The sequence below is a fragment of the Hirundo rustica genome, chromosome 14 (assembly GCF_015227805.2).
Source record: "Hirundo rustica isolate bHirRus1 chromosome 14, bHirRus1.pri.v3, whole genome shotgun sequence".
Classification (NCBI taxonomy): Eukaryota; Metazoa; Chordata; class Aves; order Passeriformes; family Hirundinidae; genus Hirundo; species Hirundo rustica.
In genome coordinates this window covers 2014572-2031446 of record NC_053463.1, presented here as the reverse complement: position 1 = coordinate 2031446, position 16875 = coordinate 2014572, and the positions used below count along the sequence as shown (strand labels likewise).

The 16875-nt window shown below is 55.3% G+C and overlaps 1 protein-coding gene across 2 annotated transcripts in view; it reads right to left on the bottom strand.

Moving 5' to 3' along the window:
- Positions 1-16875, bottom strand: part of SH3PXD2B (SH3 and PX domains 2B) — a 65819-nt gene that overhangs the window by 30137 nt on the left and 18807 nt on the right. For both annotated transcript variants that reach the window (XM_040078587.2, XM_040078588.2), the window contains exons 3-4: positions 9566-9641; positions 518-594 (exon numbers count right to left, since the gene is read on the bottom strand). In XM_040078587.2, coding sequence (XP_039934521.1) covers positions 518-594; positions 9566-9641 — 153 coding nt within the window. The remainder of the gene's footprint in view (positions 1-517; positions 595-9565; positions 9642-16875) is intronic.

The following is a 16875-nucleotide window of genomic DNA, read 5'->3' as shown; positions in this document are numbered from 1 at the left end:
TCCAATAACTTTTTGAGGTACAGGTCATCTCACCCTGTTTTTTGTAACCAGTAACCGGAGTTTGCATCCCAGTTTGGAACCTCCCCACCATCCTACAGCCTCAAGTGACGTCTGCTACATAAAACAGGAGGCTTTTTCCCAATAGATGGGAAAGGAAAGCCTCCCTGAGGAGCTGAGTCCTTCAAACCGGGTTGGGCACGCAGCCATTTCACTCCAAACCTGTGGTGAGGGACACAGCCAGGTCCGTTCCAGCCCTTCCAGAGCTGGTTCTGCCTTGCAGCTGGAGGAGGAATGCAAAGCCCAGCAGCGGGGTGCAAACTGCAGTGGGGCCGGGCACCTCTGCCCCTGCCATGAATCACCAGGAGAGAAAAGCCAAACCACGGGCAGGTTTTAACAAAAACTAACCCACCCTCCCCGTGCTCTCGGCACTGGCACACGGCGGGGTGCTGCCAGAACGTCAGGACTGAGCTGGATCAGGCTGGGATGGTCCCTGGCGGGTGCTCGAAGCCCCCCTTACCTTGCAGTACTCGTCAATGGGGATCAGGCGCTTGACCGCGACGTCGCGGATGTGGCTCCGGCGGAAGAGGATCTTCCCTGAAACACCAGAGGAGGGGAGACAAGGGCAGGTTGAGGAGAGAAGGCAAAGGGCTCTGCACGATTCAATGTGAATCTAGCAAAAACCGTTCATTGTGCTTCTAAACATTGTTTGTATTTACTTCTTATCTCGGTTTCCGGCATCACGCATTATTTGACTGGGAGCGTGGCTTTGCCCACGCATCCCTTGATTGGTGGCTCTGCCTTGTCCACGAGGTAAGCACGGATCTTTTCCTTAATCTAACTCGTTGATACTGTGTCTTGGGTTCAATGCATGATATATTCTATTCCCACCTCTTGAAACTGGTTGGGGAGGTGGTTATTTTTTTTTTCTTTATCTCTTTCTATGACTTATTTCTCATGGCTCCCGGGGTGAGGGGGCAGGTGCCTTCTGTTCATGGTGCAGCTGTTAAACCAGCTGGGGCAGTGTTCTTTATCCCTTCCAGGCCCATCCTCCCTGCAGGGATCTCTGCTACTCCTGGGCCATCCAGGCTCACTGCAGGGCTGAGACAATTCCATCATCCACAGGGAGATGCTGCACCCAGGGGAGGAGCCTGGATCAAACCTGGGATTGGGAGCAGCAGCACAGCCTGTGTGCACTGGATTGCCAGAGGGGACACGGAGCCATCTCAGCACCACAGGACCTTCTACAGGATCATCTCTGCTCCACCAGAACCACACCTGGCACTGCAGAGGACTGGACTGCACTGCTCCCAACACCCGACCAACAGGGGTCAGGTCCTGTTCTGACTGTCAGTGTTTTCTTTTTTGTTCGTTTGCTTTTTTTGTCCTACTACATTTTTAATATCCCCAGTAAAGCATTGTTATTCCTATTGCCATATCTTTGCCTGAGAGCCCCTTAATTTCAAAATTATAGTAACAGAGGAAGGGGGTTTACATTCTCCATTCCAAGGGAAGCTCCCGCTTTTCCCTGGCAGACACCTGTCTTTCCAATCTAAGACATACTGCAAGCGTCATTTTACTCGGGTTGACACCCCTGCCTCTGTCAGCAACTTTTCTGATTCTTCCTTCTTGCAACATCAGCCTTTTAATTCACAAAGACGACCTCGTTCTTTAGTTGCAGAAGGTTAGGCTGGTTCATTTAGTACGTGTCCATTTTCCTGTAAATATGGCCCTCCAGCAGCTCAGCACAACACTCTTTGGAATCACTCTGTCAGGACCTTCTCCCTGCACACCCCCTCCTTGCCAAAAGCACCACACCCCAAAAAAGCACCCATTTCCTCACACAGGTTAAATATCTCATCAGAATCAGGCACTGTCCAAGTGGCAAAGCCATTCCAGGAGAGAGGAAACAGCTCCCAGCAAACTGCATCCCCTTGGTCTCTCACCAGCGCGGCAACGATGAGGAGCAGCCCCCACCAAAGCACGTGCCTGACACCTCTCTGTTCTCTGGGGTGGACAAAATCCCTGGAAAACGCTGGCAGGACATCCCTCATCCCATTGTCCGGGGTGTCCAGGTCTAGCGTGGGCAGCAGCCAAGCCAGAGGGTTTTTCCCTGTGCAGCTCCAGGTCCTGGAAGCCACGGTGTCGGGACTGCAGCTCTGAGTCAGACCTATAGAATTTTCCTTCCTGTCTGGGGTTTATTTTTGCTCTCCATTAATGGGATCCTCTTGCCACTCCGTTTCCTCCCCTCTGGCTTGTGGTACAGGCCTCCTTCCTTTGAAGCCTAATGAGTCCTAAATGCTTCAAGCTGCTCTCTCAGAGAACAGCCTCTCCGGCTTTAAACGAGACAAAAGCCATTAGCAGACAGCGAAACAGATACGTGATCAAAAGGGTTGGTGCGTGGCAGGATTCCAGACCACTTCCCAAAGCTCCAGGAACTGACACTGCTCTGCAACACAATCACCTGGAAAACCGTGGTTTGGGTGGGTGGGTGGTGATGAAGTTCCTCCTGGCATCTCCAATGCCACAGGAATGTCTTTTTTTTTCTTGTGCCTGCTTGGGTTTCCAATCCCATCCTTGAACCCAAGGAGAGAAATAATCCCCTCATTTATCAAAGGGGTCACCAAGAGGCAACCCAAACTCCCCTCACTCCTTGCAAACCACACGAGAGCAGGGAAAAGGCACTTGGAGAGTCACAGCACGGCTTTGTCCCTGCTGTGGGTCTTCTCAGGAGCCCTGCAATTCCTGAATCCAGGGGCTGGATGCTACTAAGAACAGGGCACAGGAAAATGGTCACATGATTATGACAATTCAAAATCCAGGGCTGAGTCATTGATCGGAATTTTAAATCCAGGGCTGGGTGATTTATCCCAGTTTTAAACCCAGGGCTGGGTCAACCCTCTGTGCTTCTCCGTGACTTGGCCAGGAGCTGGATCACGGGTGACTTGAGCAAGCTGCCAATGCATTTCTGAAGCAGAGATGAATTAGAGCCAAGCTTCAGCTTGCAGAGAGCACGAGCAAGAACCTTCTGGAGGAGCCAAATCTCCCACCAGGCTCAGTTAAAGCTCTGAAACAGGAGCACGCAGCGAATCCCCTCAGAGCCAGCTCCATCCTTGCCCTGCAGTGAGAGGGATGGGCTGAGGCCAGCTCAGCCCAGGACTGCTCCTCATCCTCATTTGGCAGCAGGGCTGGGACACTGGTGGTGGGAAATGCTCTGCTCTGCAGTGCATCCCTTCTCAAAGCAGGCCAAGAAGGGCCAAACTGGGAGAAATGGGTTTGTGAGGATTCTCAGAGCCCGGCTGGGAGCTCACACGGTTTTGTACATCTGTGTGCAAACTCTGAATTTATCTGAGTGTGCTGCCTGAGAAAGGCCATGGGACAGGACAGACATTGCTGAGAGAGAAATGGGACTGGGAACAAGTTTCAAATGATGGCCCTGCAAAAAACCCAGATATTTAGGAGAAATAGAACTGTGAAAGATGCATTGTGGCAAGACCACGGGGGGTAAAATAATCCGTGATTGGTGTTAGAAGTGTTAGCAGCATTGTGTGGCAAAAGCTGATAGGCTGAAGCATTTACAAGGGATTACAACAAAGAAATATTTTGGCTTCTGACAGAATGGCGCTCAGTTTTACATCTCCTGTGTCTCACCCTTCTACGAGATTGATAATGGAATAAAATCTTTAAAACGCCTCTCGGTTGCCCCGTCTCTGTAGAGCTGGGTTTTTAGATTATGAAACTTTCAGATTAGGAGACTGACTGATCTTTTTTTTCCAACGCCATATCTGGCAGCCTTTGTGACAGAGTGAGGACAAAATCCCCCTCTAGTCATCCTTTTTGAGGGTGAATAGCCTGGGAGCAGGGAATTTGTCTGGGAAGACTGGGAACAGCACCCAGGCCGGAGCTCCATTCCTTGCCCTGAGCAATTATTTTCCACCTGACAAGAAAATGATCAAAGTTTTCCCTTTGCATCAGCAACCCCAGCGTGTTCGCTGCCAAGGATTCCCTTTGAATGGTGACTGCTAAAAAGATGAATGGATCACACCAGTACATTGGCACCGGTGAGGAGTGGCTGTTTTGGTTCCAGGGCTGCCAAAATGAAATGGCTGATGGGTGGGTAGGTTATAAACGGCTGAAATAATAACCTCTGGGTGTGGGGATATTGAAATGTTTAACAAACATATGCTAGTGAGTAATAACGAAAAGAATACAGTTTGGGGGAATAAAATTCATCACAAGCGATCTTAAATTACCCCAGGCACGGAGCATATGAAGCAGCAGGAAATCCAGCTCCTCCCTCCGTTTGCTCTAGAGCTGGTATTTTTCAACAGGGAAGTTTATTTTCGAACGAAAAGCTGACTTTAGTCAAAATGCCTAATTAACATAATTGCAGCCCCTTCAGCGCTGCCAAATCCAGCAATAGAAACCCTCGACTTTGAGAGGCAGGAGAGAGCAGGACACCACTTCCCCCCTGGAAGGGAAAGGTGGGCAGCTGCAGGCTCAGGGAGACGCAGCTTTTCCCTGGGCACGTTTTCCTTGGCCCAGCCCTAAACCTGGGAAGGGCAGAGCTGCCCAGTGGGGCTTTTCCCACGGCCAGAGACAGCGAAACACGGGGGGAACACGGGAGACTGAGGGGTGCAGGGGGCACACGAACAACGCTGCAGCTCCAGGGGACGGATCCCATTCCCAGCACTCCCTCCCTGATGCTTTTTTGGCCGCTTCCAGAACTCGTCAGGATCCTCAGCCAGGTTCTGGAATTGTCCAAGGCCAGGCTGGACACTGGGGCTTGGAGCACCCTGGGGTGGTGGAAGGTGCCCTGCCCACGGCAGGGGTGGGATGAGGTGACCTTTAAGGTCCCTTCCAACCCAAACCATCCCATGGCTCCACGATTCTAAACTCATTTTTCCCCTCCCAGCCCCGCTCCTGCCTCAGGATGAGGAACACCAAGGACATGACCGGTGAAGGGAGGCAGCTCTGCTGAGAACGGGGTTTTTCCATCAGCTGCAAAGGTCAGTGCTGCTGCAGGCTCCATTTGCCCAGCTCCTCTCCCTCCTCACAATCCCAGGACTCAGAAATAATTAGATTTTCTTATTTACATAGATAACGTTATGCATGAGCAATGGGAGCAGCGAGGCTCCATCCCTGCTGGCACCAGGAATTCCCAGCAGCAGGAAGCGGGCTAAAATACACCGTCCTTTACACAAACGAAGCCGAGAGAGGACTGAACATTTATCACCCAGGAATGTGTCAAACAAGTTGATTTTGGAGAAAAGACGGCTGAGATAAGGCACTGAAACACAATGGCTGCCCTGGCTGAGCAAGCACCCACGCTCCAGGACGTGCTGCCTGCTTTTTCTGGACTTTAAAAACCTGATAATCCCTACAAAGGAAAAGAGAAGCTCTACTGAAGGTGTTCTGTCTGGCCATGAAAATTCCTCTGGTGCCAGAAAGGATCTGTTCTCCCACGAGTGGAAGAACCAAACTCCTCTGTGGGTAATCAAGGCTGATTTATCTGATTGATCCAGAGCAAAAAAATTGATGGAGCAGCTCCCAAAGAGAAAAATGCAGCCTGGCCCCAGCTGCCTCAATCCTTCATTGGGCCCAAAAAGTGTCAGGAAACCTTGGGGAAAGGGCTGGTGAGGAATTTTGGGTCTCCAGCAGTGTGAGACAGAGCAGGCAGGCCACAGGAGGGGTTAGTCTCTCCAAACAAACAGAAACAGGGAAACAGGGCTCTGCAAAGTGTTCCCTCCTGTGGGAATTCTCCAGGCAGAGCTGGAGCTGTACTGGGAGCAAAGAGCTGGGAAAAAAAACAAACCCCCGAAAAAAAACCCCAAACAGACAGAGGGTCCTCAAGCAGCAAAATGTGGAGCCAAAGGCTGGATCTCCAGCACGCTGAGAACCCCAAACACATCCCCCAGGTATTCCAAGAGTGGAAAAGCAGCTGTGCCTCCTGCTGGACCCTGAAGGACTCCCCCCACTCTGCCCCACAGCCTCGGAAAGAATTCACTTCTCTGCACCTTTCAAATCACATCCAGATTTTCCCTGGCACGGGTTCCAAACTCGCTTCAGAAAAAAAGGCAGCCCTGAATGTACACGTAATTAATCCCAGCCCCTGGAGCAGCCAGCTAATTCCTGGGATGGGGGATCAGCCATGGGAGACGGTGTTTCCAGGAGCCCTGCACTTGGCGTCTGCTCTGTGTGGGGGTTCAGGACGGCCTGGGACTGCCCTCCCAACCTGCTACAGCACAGATCCCATCTGATCAGAGCAGAAAATAACAGTCAGGGCCCTTGCCCCATCTCCAGCTCAGAGGAAGATGTAACAGGACTGAGCAAATCAGGTGCCGGAGCTGGAAAATGGATGAGTTTTCCCCCACTGCCTCCACAGAGGTTTTGTGGGGAGCTAAAACACCCTTCACAGCTGTTGTGGGAGAAAAACCCCGAGTTTGTGGGTGGCACTGATGCCCACTCCCAGGAGGCTGGTGGGCTGGGAAGGGAGCAGAAAGGAGGCCAAATTCTGCTTTTAAAAACGCCCTCCCCAAACCCCCCTTTCTTTCTCCTGCTCCCTCCTTGGGACTTCACTCCTGTCCGCAGCTAAATCTTCCTAAAAAGCAATTTTACAGCCAAAGTGAGCTCAGCCTCAGGCAACCCCTCCTCGCCGAGGCTCACGTTTCCAGCGAGGCAGGGAAAGTGGCCAGGATCTGCTCCAGGCCACTGGGGCTGCACGGAGCTTGGAAAGCTCCACGTTCCTTCTAGAAGCCGTTTCCTGAAGGATCTGGCACAGCCCTCCCCGGCTGAGCTCATCTGTTTGCTCAGCTCCTTCTTTCCTGGGGTCTCCACGCCGGCCAGCCAGGGTGGAACCCCGGGGTGGATGTTCCAGCTGGGCACCAGCAGGGCTCCGCTCCTCTCCAGCCGCTCCAGAGCCGTGCCAGGGGCACAGCTGGCGCCGGGCACGGGCTGGGTGCTGCCACAGCTGCTCCAGGAGCTGCCCCGGAGCCCCCAAAAGCTCTGCCAGGGGCTCCAGGCCGGCTAAGAGAGCTCAAAGAGCTCCTCAAACTCCCCTCCGTGGCAGCAGAGCTCTTCAGGCGCAGAGCAGGAGCGCTGCCAGGAAAATCCGAAGCTCTGGTGTGGGATGAGCGTGGTGACAACACCCAGAGAGGGACAAACCCCGGCCCCAGAGCTCAAGTGCAGCTGCTCTGCTTTGGAGGAGTGTGCACCTGACATTTCTGAGTCTGAAGGGATTTTAGCCTGCTAGCAGTGCTGACTGCTTCCCAAGGGAAAAGTTCTCGAGAAAGCCTCTCTCAAAACAATCTTGGCAAAACAACTCTCCTTCCCCAAAACCATCTTTTTCCAGGTGGTGTTTCGCTGTATCTCCAGTTTCACCAACGGGATCAGAGAGGTGTTGTTCCTAGTCACCAATCATGTCCAGTCTAGATCAGAACACCTTATAAAGGTGGTAAGAATTAGACAATAAAGCTTTTTCTACAATCTTTTCCTTCTGAAATATTTGGAGTCTCTCGTCTTTCTTTCGTGTCCAAGAGCGACAGAGGAGCCGGCTCTGCGAGTCCACAAGAGCTGAGGGCTCACAGCTCCTTCTGACAGCATCAAAGACCTGCTGCAAGAGCCCCAACGTCTCCAGAAATTTCCCGTAAGAGGTGGAACCCTCCAAGGCGGCGCTCACGAAACAAGGCAGCGCAAAGCCAGCAGAGCTCCTCGGGCAGGGGGGTGTAAGGTGGGGCAATCCTGGAACTCTGTCCCATTCCCGGGAGCCAGCCTGACAGACAGACCTTGCCAGGCCGCGGTGGTGGCCCTGAGCTCGGGACACTTCGGGGTTTGCTAAAGGCAGAGCTGCAGGAGGCATTTCTGAGAGCTGCCTGGTGCTGCTCCGCAAGGGCCTTCCCAGAAAGCAGAGGACTGGCAGGAAACCACTGCAGCCAAATCTCCCCTGGTAATGAGATGCAGATGCTCGAAACGGGATTGGGAACGAACTCCAGTGTTCCCAGAAGCTGAACACAATCAAAACCCCAGCAAGTCGAGGGAGACAGAACCGGGTTTTTGCAGGAATACAGCCCCGGGCTGCTTGGTTGAGCTCACCTGGATGGCACCCCGGGGCTGAGAGAGACAAAGCTGGGCTTCAGCTGAGACTAAACTTGGTGTCAACCCAAAATTAGAGGGCAAAGAACTGCTCCAGAAAGGAGCCAGGCTCCAGTACAGCCAATATTAAAAGAGCCAGGTGAAATCCTCTCCCCTTACCCCCAAGTGAAATCCTCTTTCAGAAGCAGAGCTCTGCCCACGCTCTCACCAGGGAGGTTCTGGCTCACGGACCTGCTCCAGGAGGCTGCAGGGCAAAGGCACCACGATTCCCACCCCCAGGAACACAACTTCCCCGAAGCACAGCACTCCTGAAGCTGGCCCAGCCTTCATTTTCCAGCAATTTCCACCCCCTTTTCCCCACAGTGGAAATCCCAGTGACATCTCTCTGAGCGAAGGGAAAATATTTCAACACCAAGGAGAAACAAATGTTGGTGAGCGCGAGCAGCAGAGCTCTGACCAGGCTTCCCTTCCAAAAATAGCAGCCTTTTGGTGGGAATTTTCTGCAAGTGCAGCACGGCCAAAGCACAAATCCAGTTTTTCCAAGTGATGCCCTTTGCCAGTTTGGCTTCCATCTCTCCCTGCTGGCAGGAGCACTTGTGCAGCGACGGCTTCTCTGCGGTAACATCGGGTGAGCTTTGCTTTTGCTGATGTTACAATGCCAGGACAAGCCAGCATCACAAACCCAGACCAGATTCTCTCGCTCGGAAAGGGGTGGAAACGATTTTTTTTTCTTTTTTTTTTTTTTTTGCACATCACTCAGAGAACAGCAAAGCCCACAAAGGCCTTTATGTTTCTGGAAGAGCCAGGAGGCAGAGCACAGCACAAAGGGCTGCACTAAACAGACCTGACAGCCACTGGAAGTGATTATGGTGCCGTGACATTCCTAAATATCCTCATTAGCTACTCGGGGCTGGGGGTAAAGACAACTCTGTGGTCAAAGACACTCCCTGCAGCCTGATTTTTTTTTTTTTTTTCCCAAGGCATATTAAGGCTCTTTTTTCCCCCCACAGCACAAAGTGCCACGGGTTATCACATCTGTTCTTTGGGCATTAAACCACTGGTGCTGGACACACAGAATTCCTGCCTTGGAGCAGCGATTCCGGAACACCACGGGAGGAAATGGAGGCTGCCAATCAGCTCCGATTCATCCCATTGTTCTTTCCTTCTCTCTGGATGTGCCCTGGAGCTGCCCGGGGCACGGGAAGCAGCCTCGCACCACCCTCAGCCCCGTGCTGGTTCTCGCCCTTCCACTCCAGAGTTCTGGAGGGACAGAGAAATCCGGAGGGGTTTGGAACTCGCTGGGCACAGTGCTGACAATTCCAGGGGTTTTAAAGGACACGCTGCAGCCCAAGAACCGGTTGCTGCTCAGATGGTTCAGCAGGTGACAGCTGAAATACCTCTGTGCTCCCACCCAGCCTGGGGAAAAGCTCCTGCCGTGCCAAAAGCAGCAGGGATTTTGCTGGAACCCCGGTCCTACCTGGCAGAAAGGGGATGATCCTTTGCTTGGGGTCCTTCTGGCCTCCTTCCATCGGGAACTTGTCCAGCATCTGCATCTGGAAAGGGAAATGCAAGAGGTGAGGAGAGCCAGGGATTCACCGGCAGGACACCAGACAGAAGACATCCAAGCGCTCCCTGCTTCGGGGGGCACAGGAGGGAGGTGCAAACTCTCCTTTGCTTTCCCTAGGGCACGGATCTGAAGCGTCTCCCAGGATTTCTGCAGCTCCCTGGTCCCCAGGGTATTGAAATGGGTCCGGCTGTCTCTGTTGGAGCTCTCTGCATAAATAATTCGGCATTTCTGGAAGCGCTGCAGACAACCTGCCCACCTCCGTGTCCTCAGCCCTCTGCAGCCCTGCACATGCAGCGGTTGCACTTTCTTCCCTTGGATCTCAAGCTCTGGGATGAATTGCTGAGGTTTGGTGCAGAGGGGACAGACGGGAGGAGGTGTTTACCCCTGCGTTTTGGGAAGAAATTAAAAACTCCCCCCAGGACTCCCAAAGACCACAGGAAAAGCAGAAAGAGCTCTCAGAGTGGAAACACGAGGAGTCAGAGCCAGGGTGGCACCGAGCACAACCGGGCTGTGCTCACAGCTGCTTCTCCAAACAGGAGAACGTCCCCAGAGCTGGCACCAGCCAGGGGCTGTGGTGTCATTACAGCAGCCCCAGGGGGGACTCGGCTGCCCCAGGCAGGCCAAGATCCCCTCCCTGGATCCCTGAGAATCCAGGCTGCCAGCACATCCCTGTCACATTCCTGCAGGGAAGAGCTCGGGAAAGCTTGGGGCTGGAGAAGGGTGAGGAAAGCAAGGCACAAACGCTGCCCATCTGATTGTGGTTAAACAATGCAGCTCTGGAGGCACTGGGAACGGCACTGGGGGCACTGGGAGCAGCACTGGGGCACTGGGAACAGCCCTGGGGGCACTGGAAGCTGTCTTGGAGGCACTGGGAACAGCCCCGGGGGCACTGGAAGCTGTCCTGGAGGCACTGGGAACAGCCCTGGGGGCACTGGGAACGGCACTGGGGGCACTGGAAGCTGTCCTGGAGGCACCGGGAGCAGCACTGGGGGCACTGGAAGCTGCTCTGGGGGCACTGGAAGTCATCCTGGGGGCACTGGAAGCTTTCCCTGCCTCGGGGCAGCCCCAGCTGAGGATCCCTCTCTCCCAGAGCTCCGTGAGCCTCCAAGGCACGAAGGGCAGAGGCTGTGCTCTCCCACCAGCACTGCCCGAGCTGTGCCTCTGGCCAGATCCCTTCCCAGCCATGTGATCCCACCAAATCCATCCAGAACTCCAGCCCAGCCCATCCCCAGCTCCTCCTGCCGCACTGCAAAGCTGCTGCCCAGCGTGGGGACCCTTCTGTGCCCCAGCCCAGCGCCACCAGACCCGCCTGGGCTGGCACCATCCAGCCGGGGAGGAACAAACTGCTCTTTTTTCTCACTGGAAGGAGGCTGCAGAGCGCCTGGAGCACCCTCAGGCATTCACAGGAAGAGGAGAAGGTGGGGAAGGAGAGGGCAGGGGGGTTGATGCCGCGGATCCCGCCCAGCCTGGCTGCCACATCGCACAGCTCTGGAGGAGGCAGCAGCAAACACCAACTGCTGGAATCCTCACTCCAAGGAAAACAAGCCCAGAGCTGGCTGTAAGCACGGGAGGCAGCTTGGGATAACAGATCCAGGAGGAACAGGGCCACAGAAACCCAGCCTGGGGCTGAGGGTTCCTCCAGAGCACCCCACACGCACCAGAGAGTGGCAAAGACCGGCTCCAGACCCAAGGGATGCCACCAGAGACAAGGCAGAGCCAGCTGGCAGAGCTCCAGGTTCTGAGGCTCCCTGCGCCCTCCCTGCTCCTGCTGGCTTTGCAGGATGGGGACACAGCACCGCTGTCACCCTGCTCGTGCCGAGGAAAGCCGAGGAAAGCGGCTCGGGAAAAGGGATGGGGAAAGGGTAAAAGTGCAGCAGCCCTGCAAACCCCGAGGGAGGGACACAGGGACAGGCACCGGGAGACGGTCTGCAGATCCCAGTGCCAAATTCTCACGGTAGAGCATCCCTCACCCCAGCCAGGCAGGGAGGAGGTTGGCACTAACCCCGTGTGCACAAACCCTGTGTGCAGCAAAGGCTCCGGTCTGAGCTGCAAACGGGACATCACATCCCATCAATCCCATCAATCCCATCACATCCCATCAATCCCATCAATCCCATCAATCCCATCAATCCCATCAATCCCATCAATCCTATCAATCCCATCAATCCCATCACATCCCATCACATCCCATCAATCCCATCACATCCCATCAATCCCATCACAGCCCCAGGACACATCCCCATCCAGGACCCTGGGACACGGGCAGAGGGCAGGAGAGATGCAGACGGACACAAACCATGGCAGAGCACGCAGGGGCCAACTCTCGCTCCCAGCAAGGCACTCAGCCAGCTCAGGGAGAAAAATGAAGGGGAAAGAAAAAAAAACCCCAGCAACAATTCATCTATTGTTTGTCCAAGATTATTTTGAAGTATTTGTGACAGAGAAGGAAGAAAGGAAAAGGTTGGAGTGGATGCAGTTGGAGGAACTTTGGTGTCTTCTGTGGCGTGGGAAGCTGTTGTATCCCACTTTTCACTGAGCCCTGTGCAGCAGGGAGAGGGATCACAGCTTCCCAGGCCCCGGAGCCAGGACTGGGGCACGGAAACACAAGCAGGGGATCCAGCCCAGCCTTCCCACACCAGCCACATTTATCTCCACCACCAGCTTATCTTATCAGTGAGCTGTTTTCCTTACCCAGGAATGTCTGGGCAGTGAGTCTGGAGCGAGGCAGAGTGTGAGAACGCCCCGTCCCCACCCCGAGCTGTCCATTAACAGGAAAAATAAACCAGGAGAACACCCCCAGGGATGGGCATCCTTTGGAAAGCAGCTGTGGACCAACAGCTGGCAGTGAGCTGCTTCATTAACAGGAAACTCGTAAGGCGATATCCTAATTAGACCGATGAAGAGCGCCGCAGGGATCCCAGGGAGAGGGGAATGTCCCTGCTCAGCAGGATTCCTGGGGGGCAGGGGGCTGTGCCCAAAAAGGAGCTGATGGTGCAGGGCCAGAGGGTTTTACACCCTGCAGACGGGGTGACCCCACAGGTCTGGCTGCTGCAGGAGAGGTGCCCAGGTGTCACAGCCTGCAGGCAGGACATGTCACTTCCCAGCTGGAAAAAAGCCTGGAGAAATCGCTGCCAAAGACCCACAGCCTCAAGCCAAGTGGCAGCAGGCAATAAGGTGTGCCGTGCTTCGCTTCTCCTCTGGTCTCCACAGCGCAGGGGAAGAGTTTTCCCTCTTTTCAAGATGATTTTTTGAGTGAGACAAGAGAAATGGGCAGGGGGTGATGCTCAGAAAGTCCCACCTGAACATAGGGAAGGAAGAACTTCTTCCCTGGGCAGTGCCCAGCCCTGGGCAGATCCCAGGGATGGGAATATTGCCGAGGTGTGTGCACACACTGCTGTGCCCTGTGCTCTGGGATGGCCCTGCTGGAGCAGGGAGGTGGCACCAGGGACCCTCTGTGCTCCCACCCAGCCTGAGCCATCCCGGGATTCTGGGATTTGCTCTGCTTGACTGGCAGAGGTTCAGCCTAAAAGCACACTGCTCCTTTGTGGCCCGGCAAAGGACCTGCCCTAACCCCTGCCTGCAGCACACAGGCCTGTCACCCAGAGCCAGCCTTCCACACCGCTCGAAGGGAAAAGGGGGGGGAAAAAAAACCCAAAAAAAGGAGTTCAACAAAAAGGCTTCCCAGTCTGGCCGAGCCACAAGAGGCTCTTTGTGAGAGCAGCAGCAGCAGCCTGCCCTGGAGGAGGGATGAGCCCCGGGAGCAGGGAATGGCACAGGCACAGCCCCCGTGTCCCCAGGGGGGCTGCAGAGGGGACAGACCCTGCACTGCTCCCAGCACCAGCCAGCAGAGTCCTGCCCCAAACTGGAGCCACCAGTGACCCCCAGCGAGGTGGGAAAGGGACACAGGTCCCTGCCAGGGGGGGAGCACCGGGGGGACACGAGGGACACAGCTCCAGGCTGTGTGTAACCGGGCTAAACTTCATTTAATGACATCCAAGTGAAACCCTGAGCGTTCAAAGGCAGCGTTAAAACTATAAATTCATTTTCCCTCCCTTCATTACACCTCCAAGGTCTGATTTCCACGCTGGCAGGTGAAGACAGCCACAGAGCTCGTTCCCAATCCGCTGCTCAGCGTGGTCCCAGCGGGGCTGGGGGCGGTGGAATTGTCCCTGCAGATCAAAGCACTGGGATCAGCTTGGTTTGGGCAAACCTCTGCCAAGCAAAGTTTGGGAACGACACATCTGGCCGCAGCTCCTGATGTTCAGTCTCTCTGAGATCCTTCAAGAGGAACCTTCCCTGCATCCTCAAGGGCTGGCTGAACAAGCAGGGGTTGAAAAAACAACCCCAGAGCAGCGCAGAGGACAGGAGGGTTAGCAAGGAGCCAGCTCAGACCCCAGATGCGGGATGCCGGCCCTGGGGAGGGGCTCCAGGGGTGCCACAGCAGCCCCACGCTCCCAGCAGCGGGAGCTGGCAGCGCTGAGCGGCGTGAGGAGCTCCGGAGCCCTTCGCACATCACCAGCAGAGGCATCCCGACCTCCCCAGCACCGGGAAACGGCATCACAGAGGCTGGGCTGTGAAAAAACCTCCTGGAAAACTTGAAGCACTGCACAGCGGCCGACAAAAAAAGAAAGAACTGAGGTCGGAGATGGGGGGGGCAAAATAATAAAAAAAAAAGGGGCCACACAACTCGTCAGCAGCAGGAGACTTTTCCTGTGGATTCCCAGGGAGCATCAGGCACACGCTGGTGCCTGTGAACAGCTCCTGGCACGGGGGGCAGTGGGGTGGGCAGGACACACCCTGCACCCGTGGGGACCCCAGGACTGAGCCACCGCCGGCTCTGTGTCACCCCAAAAACCACGGGGAGCAAAGCCAGGGGGCTGCGTGGGCACCTGGGGGCTCTGAGGACGGGGCAGCTTCACACCTCCAGGTCTGGGCTGAGTACAGCTGAGCCCAAAACCAGCAAAAGGCTCCTGCTGCCCAGGGCAGGAGATCTCTCCTGTTCCACAGAACCCCAGACTGGGCTGGGTTGGGTGGGAAGGACCTTAAATCCCAGCCAGTGCCACCCCTGCCACGGCAGGGACACCTTCCGCTGTCCCAGGCTGCTCCAGCCCGGCCTTGGGCACTGCCAGGGATCCAGGGACAGCCACAGCTGCTCTGGACACCCTGTGCCAGGGCTGCCCACCCTCCCAGGGAAGGATTCCTTCCCGAAATCCCATCTAAACCTGCTCCCTGTCAGTTTGATGCCATCCCGTTCAATCCATCGGTGCCGAGTCCTGCAAGTCACCTTTCCCACTCCACTGCTTTCCCAATCCGTTTTCCACGTCATTCCTGGTAGCAGCAGCCTCTCTGGCATGGGGCTGGCAGTGCCAGGCTGCGGGATGAGCGCAGGAGGGAGCAGAGCACCAACACCTGGAGCAGCAGCCCTGCATCCACAGCCGTGGGAACGACTCCCAGCCGTGCACCCATGGGTGCTGCTGGTCTGAGGCACCTCCTCCCCCTCACCCCAGCCACGGGAAGGTGCCTGCAGCACAGCTGGGGCTGTGTCACACGGGATGTGTCCCCTGCACACAGCCCCGGCAAGGGCTGGGGCCGAAATCCACACAGCCACCACCAGAGCCGTGGCCGTGACTGCGCGGGAGAGTGCTGGTCACCCACTCTCCCCTCTCCAGCACCCCAAAACATCTCCAAACAGCACCTTCACAAGTGCTGGGAAGTCTGGGGATGCACAAGGTCTTTCTTTGTGTGGCGGAAGGGAAAACAGCGCGGAGGAACGGCAACAGATCTGCCCAGCTTCATGTGGGGCCAGGCTGTGCTCACACCTCCAAAAAAAACCCCTCAAAACTCACGGATGGAGTTTCACACTCTGCTTCACACCCACAGCCAGCCCCCCTGAAGCGTTCCAGGGTCACAGGGAGGCTCCAAAAGCTCAGCATGACCTGTGCCCAGCTCCTCCCACAGGCAGCTCCTGGTCTGATCTCTCCTCCACCCTTCCCTTTCCCTCCCCAAACCCTCCCCTCCCCAGCATGAGGAGCAGCAGAGCCCTGTGCATTCCTCCCCTGAATTTAATCCCCAGTTCTCAGCCTGTGGCAGGCCCAAACACGATGAGACAGAGGAGGAGGAGGAGGAGGCAGTGTCGGAGCTGAGCAGAAGCTCAGCTGAGGAGCAGCAGCCTCATGCTCTCTTCTTACATCACACTTCTTGCAAACCGACAATTTCCCCTATTTGAGACCCAAGAAGGGTCTCAAATCCTCTTTTTAACACCCTAACTGCTCGCTGAGGGAGGTATTCCTCAAAATCTGCTGCGACAACGCATCTCCCTCCTCCCCAGAAACGCCACGTACCAGCCCATGGTTGGTGGTAAAGCCAAGCGAGGAGCGAGGAATTCTCCACGCGTTGCACAACAGCACTGGAAAATACCTGCTCTGGCTGATTCCACGTGGTGAAAAACGACATCCAAGAGAAACCCTGAGCGTTCAGCCAAAGGCAGCGTTAAAACAACAAACTCACCTCCCTTCACTACACCTCCAGGATGTGATTTCCGCGCCGGCAGGTGAAGGCAGCCACAGAGCTCATTCCCAATTCCCCACTCCCCGGCTCACCCCTCCTGCATGGTGCCAGCAGGGCAGAAAGGCTCGGGGAGGTGCAATTGTGACAGGGGAGCTGCCCGGTGTCCTCACGCCACCAGAGAACAATTTAAATGTTGGTCATTGCTCACTTTGCAATGGCAGAAAGGACCAGAACGTGGTGCAGAGCAGCACCCTGGGGCTGGGAAGAGCCAGAGCAGAAGGGAAACCCCGGAGTCAGCATGGCACCGCAGAGCCCTGCAGCGTCCACACGCTTGGCACCAGCTCACGTTTTCCCCTCTCCCTTTTCTGGCTGCCCACAGCTGGAAGCCGTGAGTCACAGGGGAAGGGCAGATCCCGAGCTCCTTCCTGCCCCACCAGGGATCCCCTGAGCCAGCTGAGGGATCCAGCCTTCCTCGCACCCAGGAAAGGTCTGTGCTGCGTCCCAGTGACGGCAAGGAGGAGACAGGCAAGCCTCAGGGCATGCTGGACAACGGGAAAGACATGCAAGGTGAGGATTCATTACAATTATTTAATGTTTCAATGTGAACTGCTGAAATTAAAAGGCTTTTTTGTTTTGTTTTGTTTTGTTCTGTTTCTTCTTTGCTCCAAGAAGGAGCAGCGCTTCTGGCATGGAGCAAAACAAGAGGTTAAATT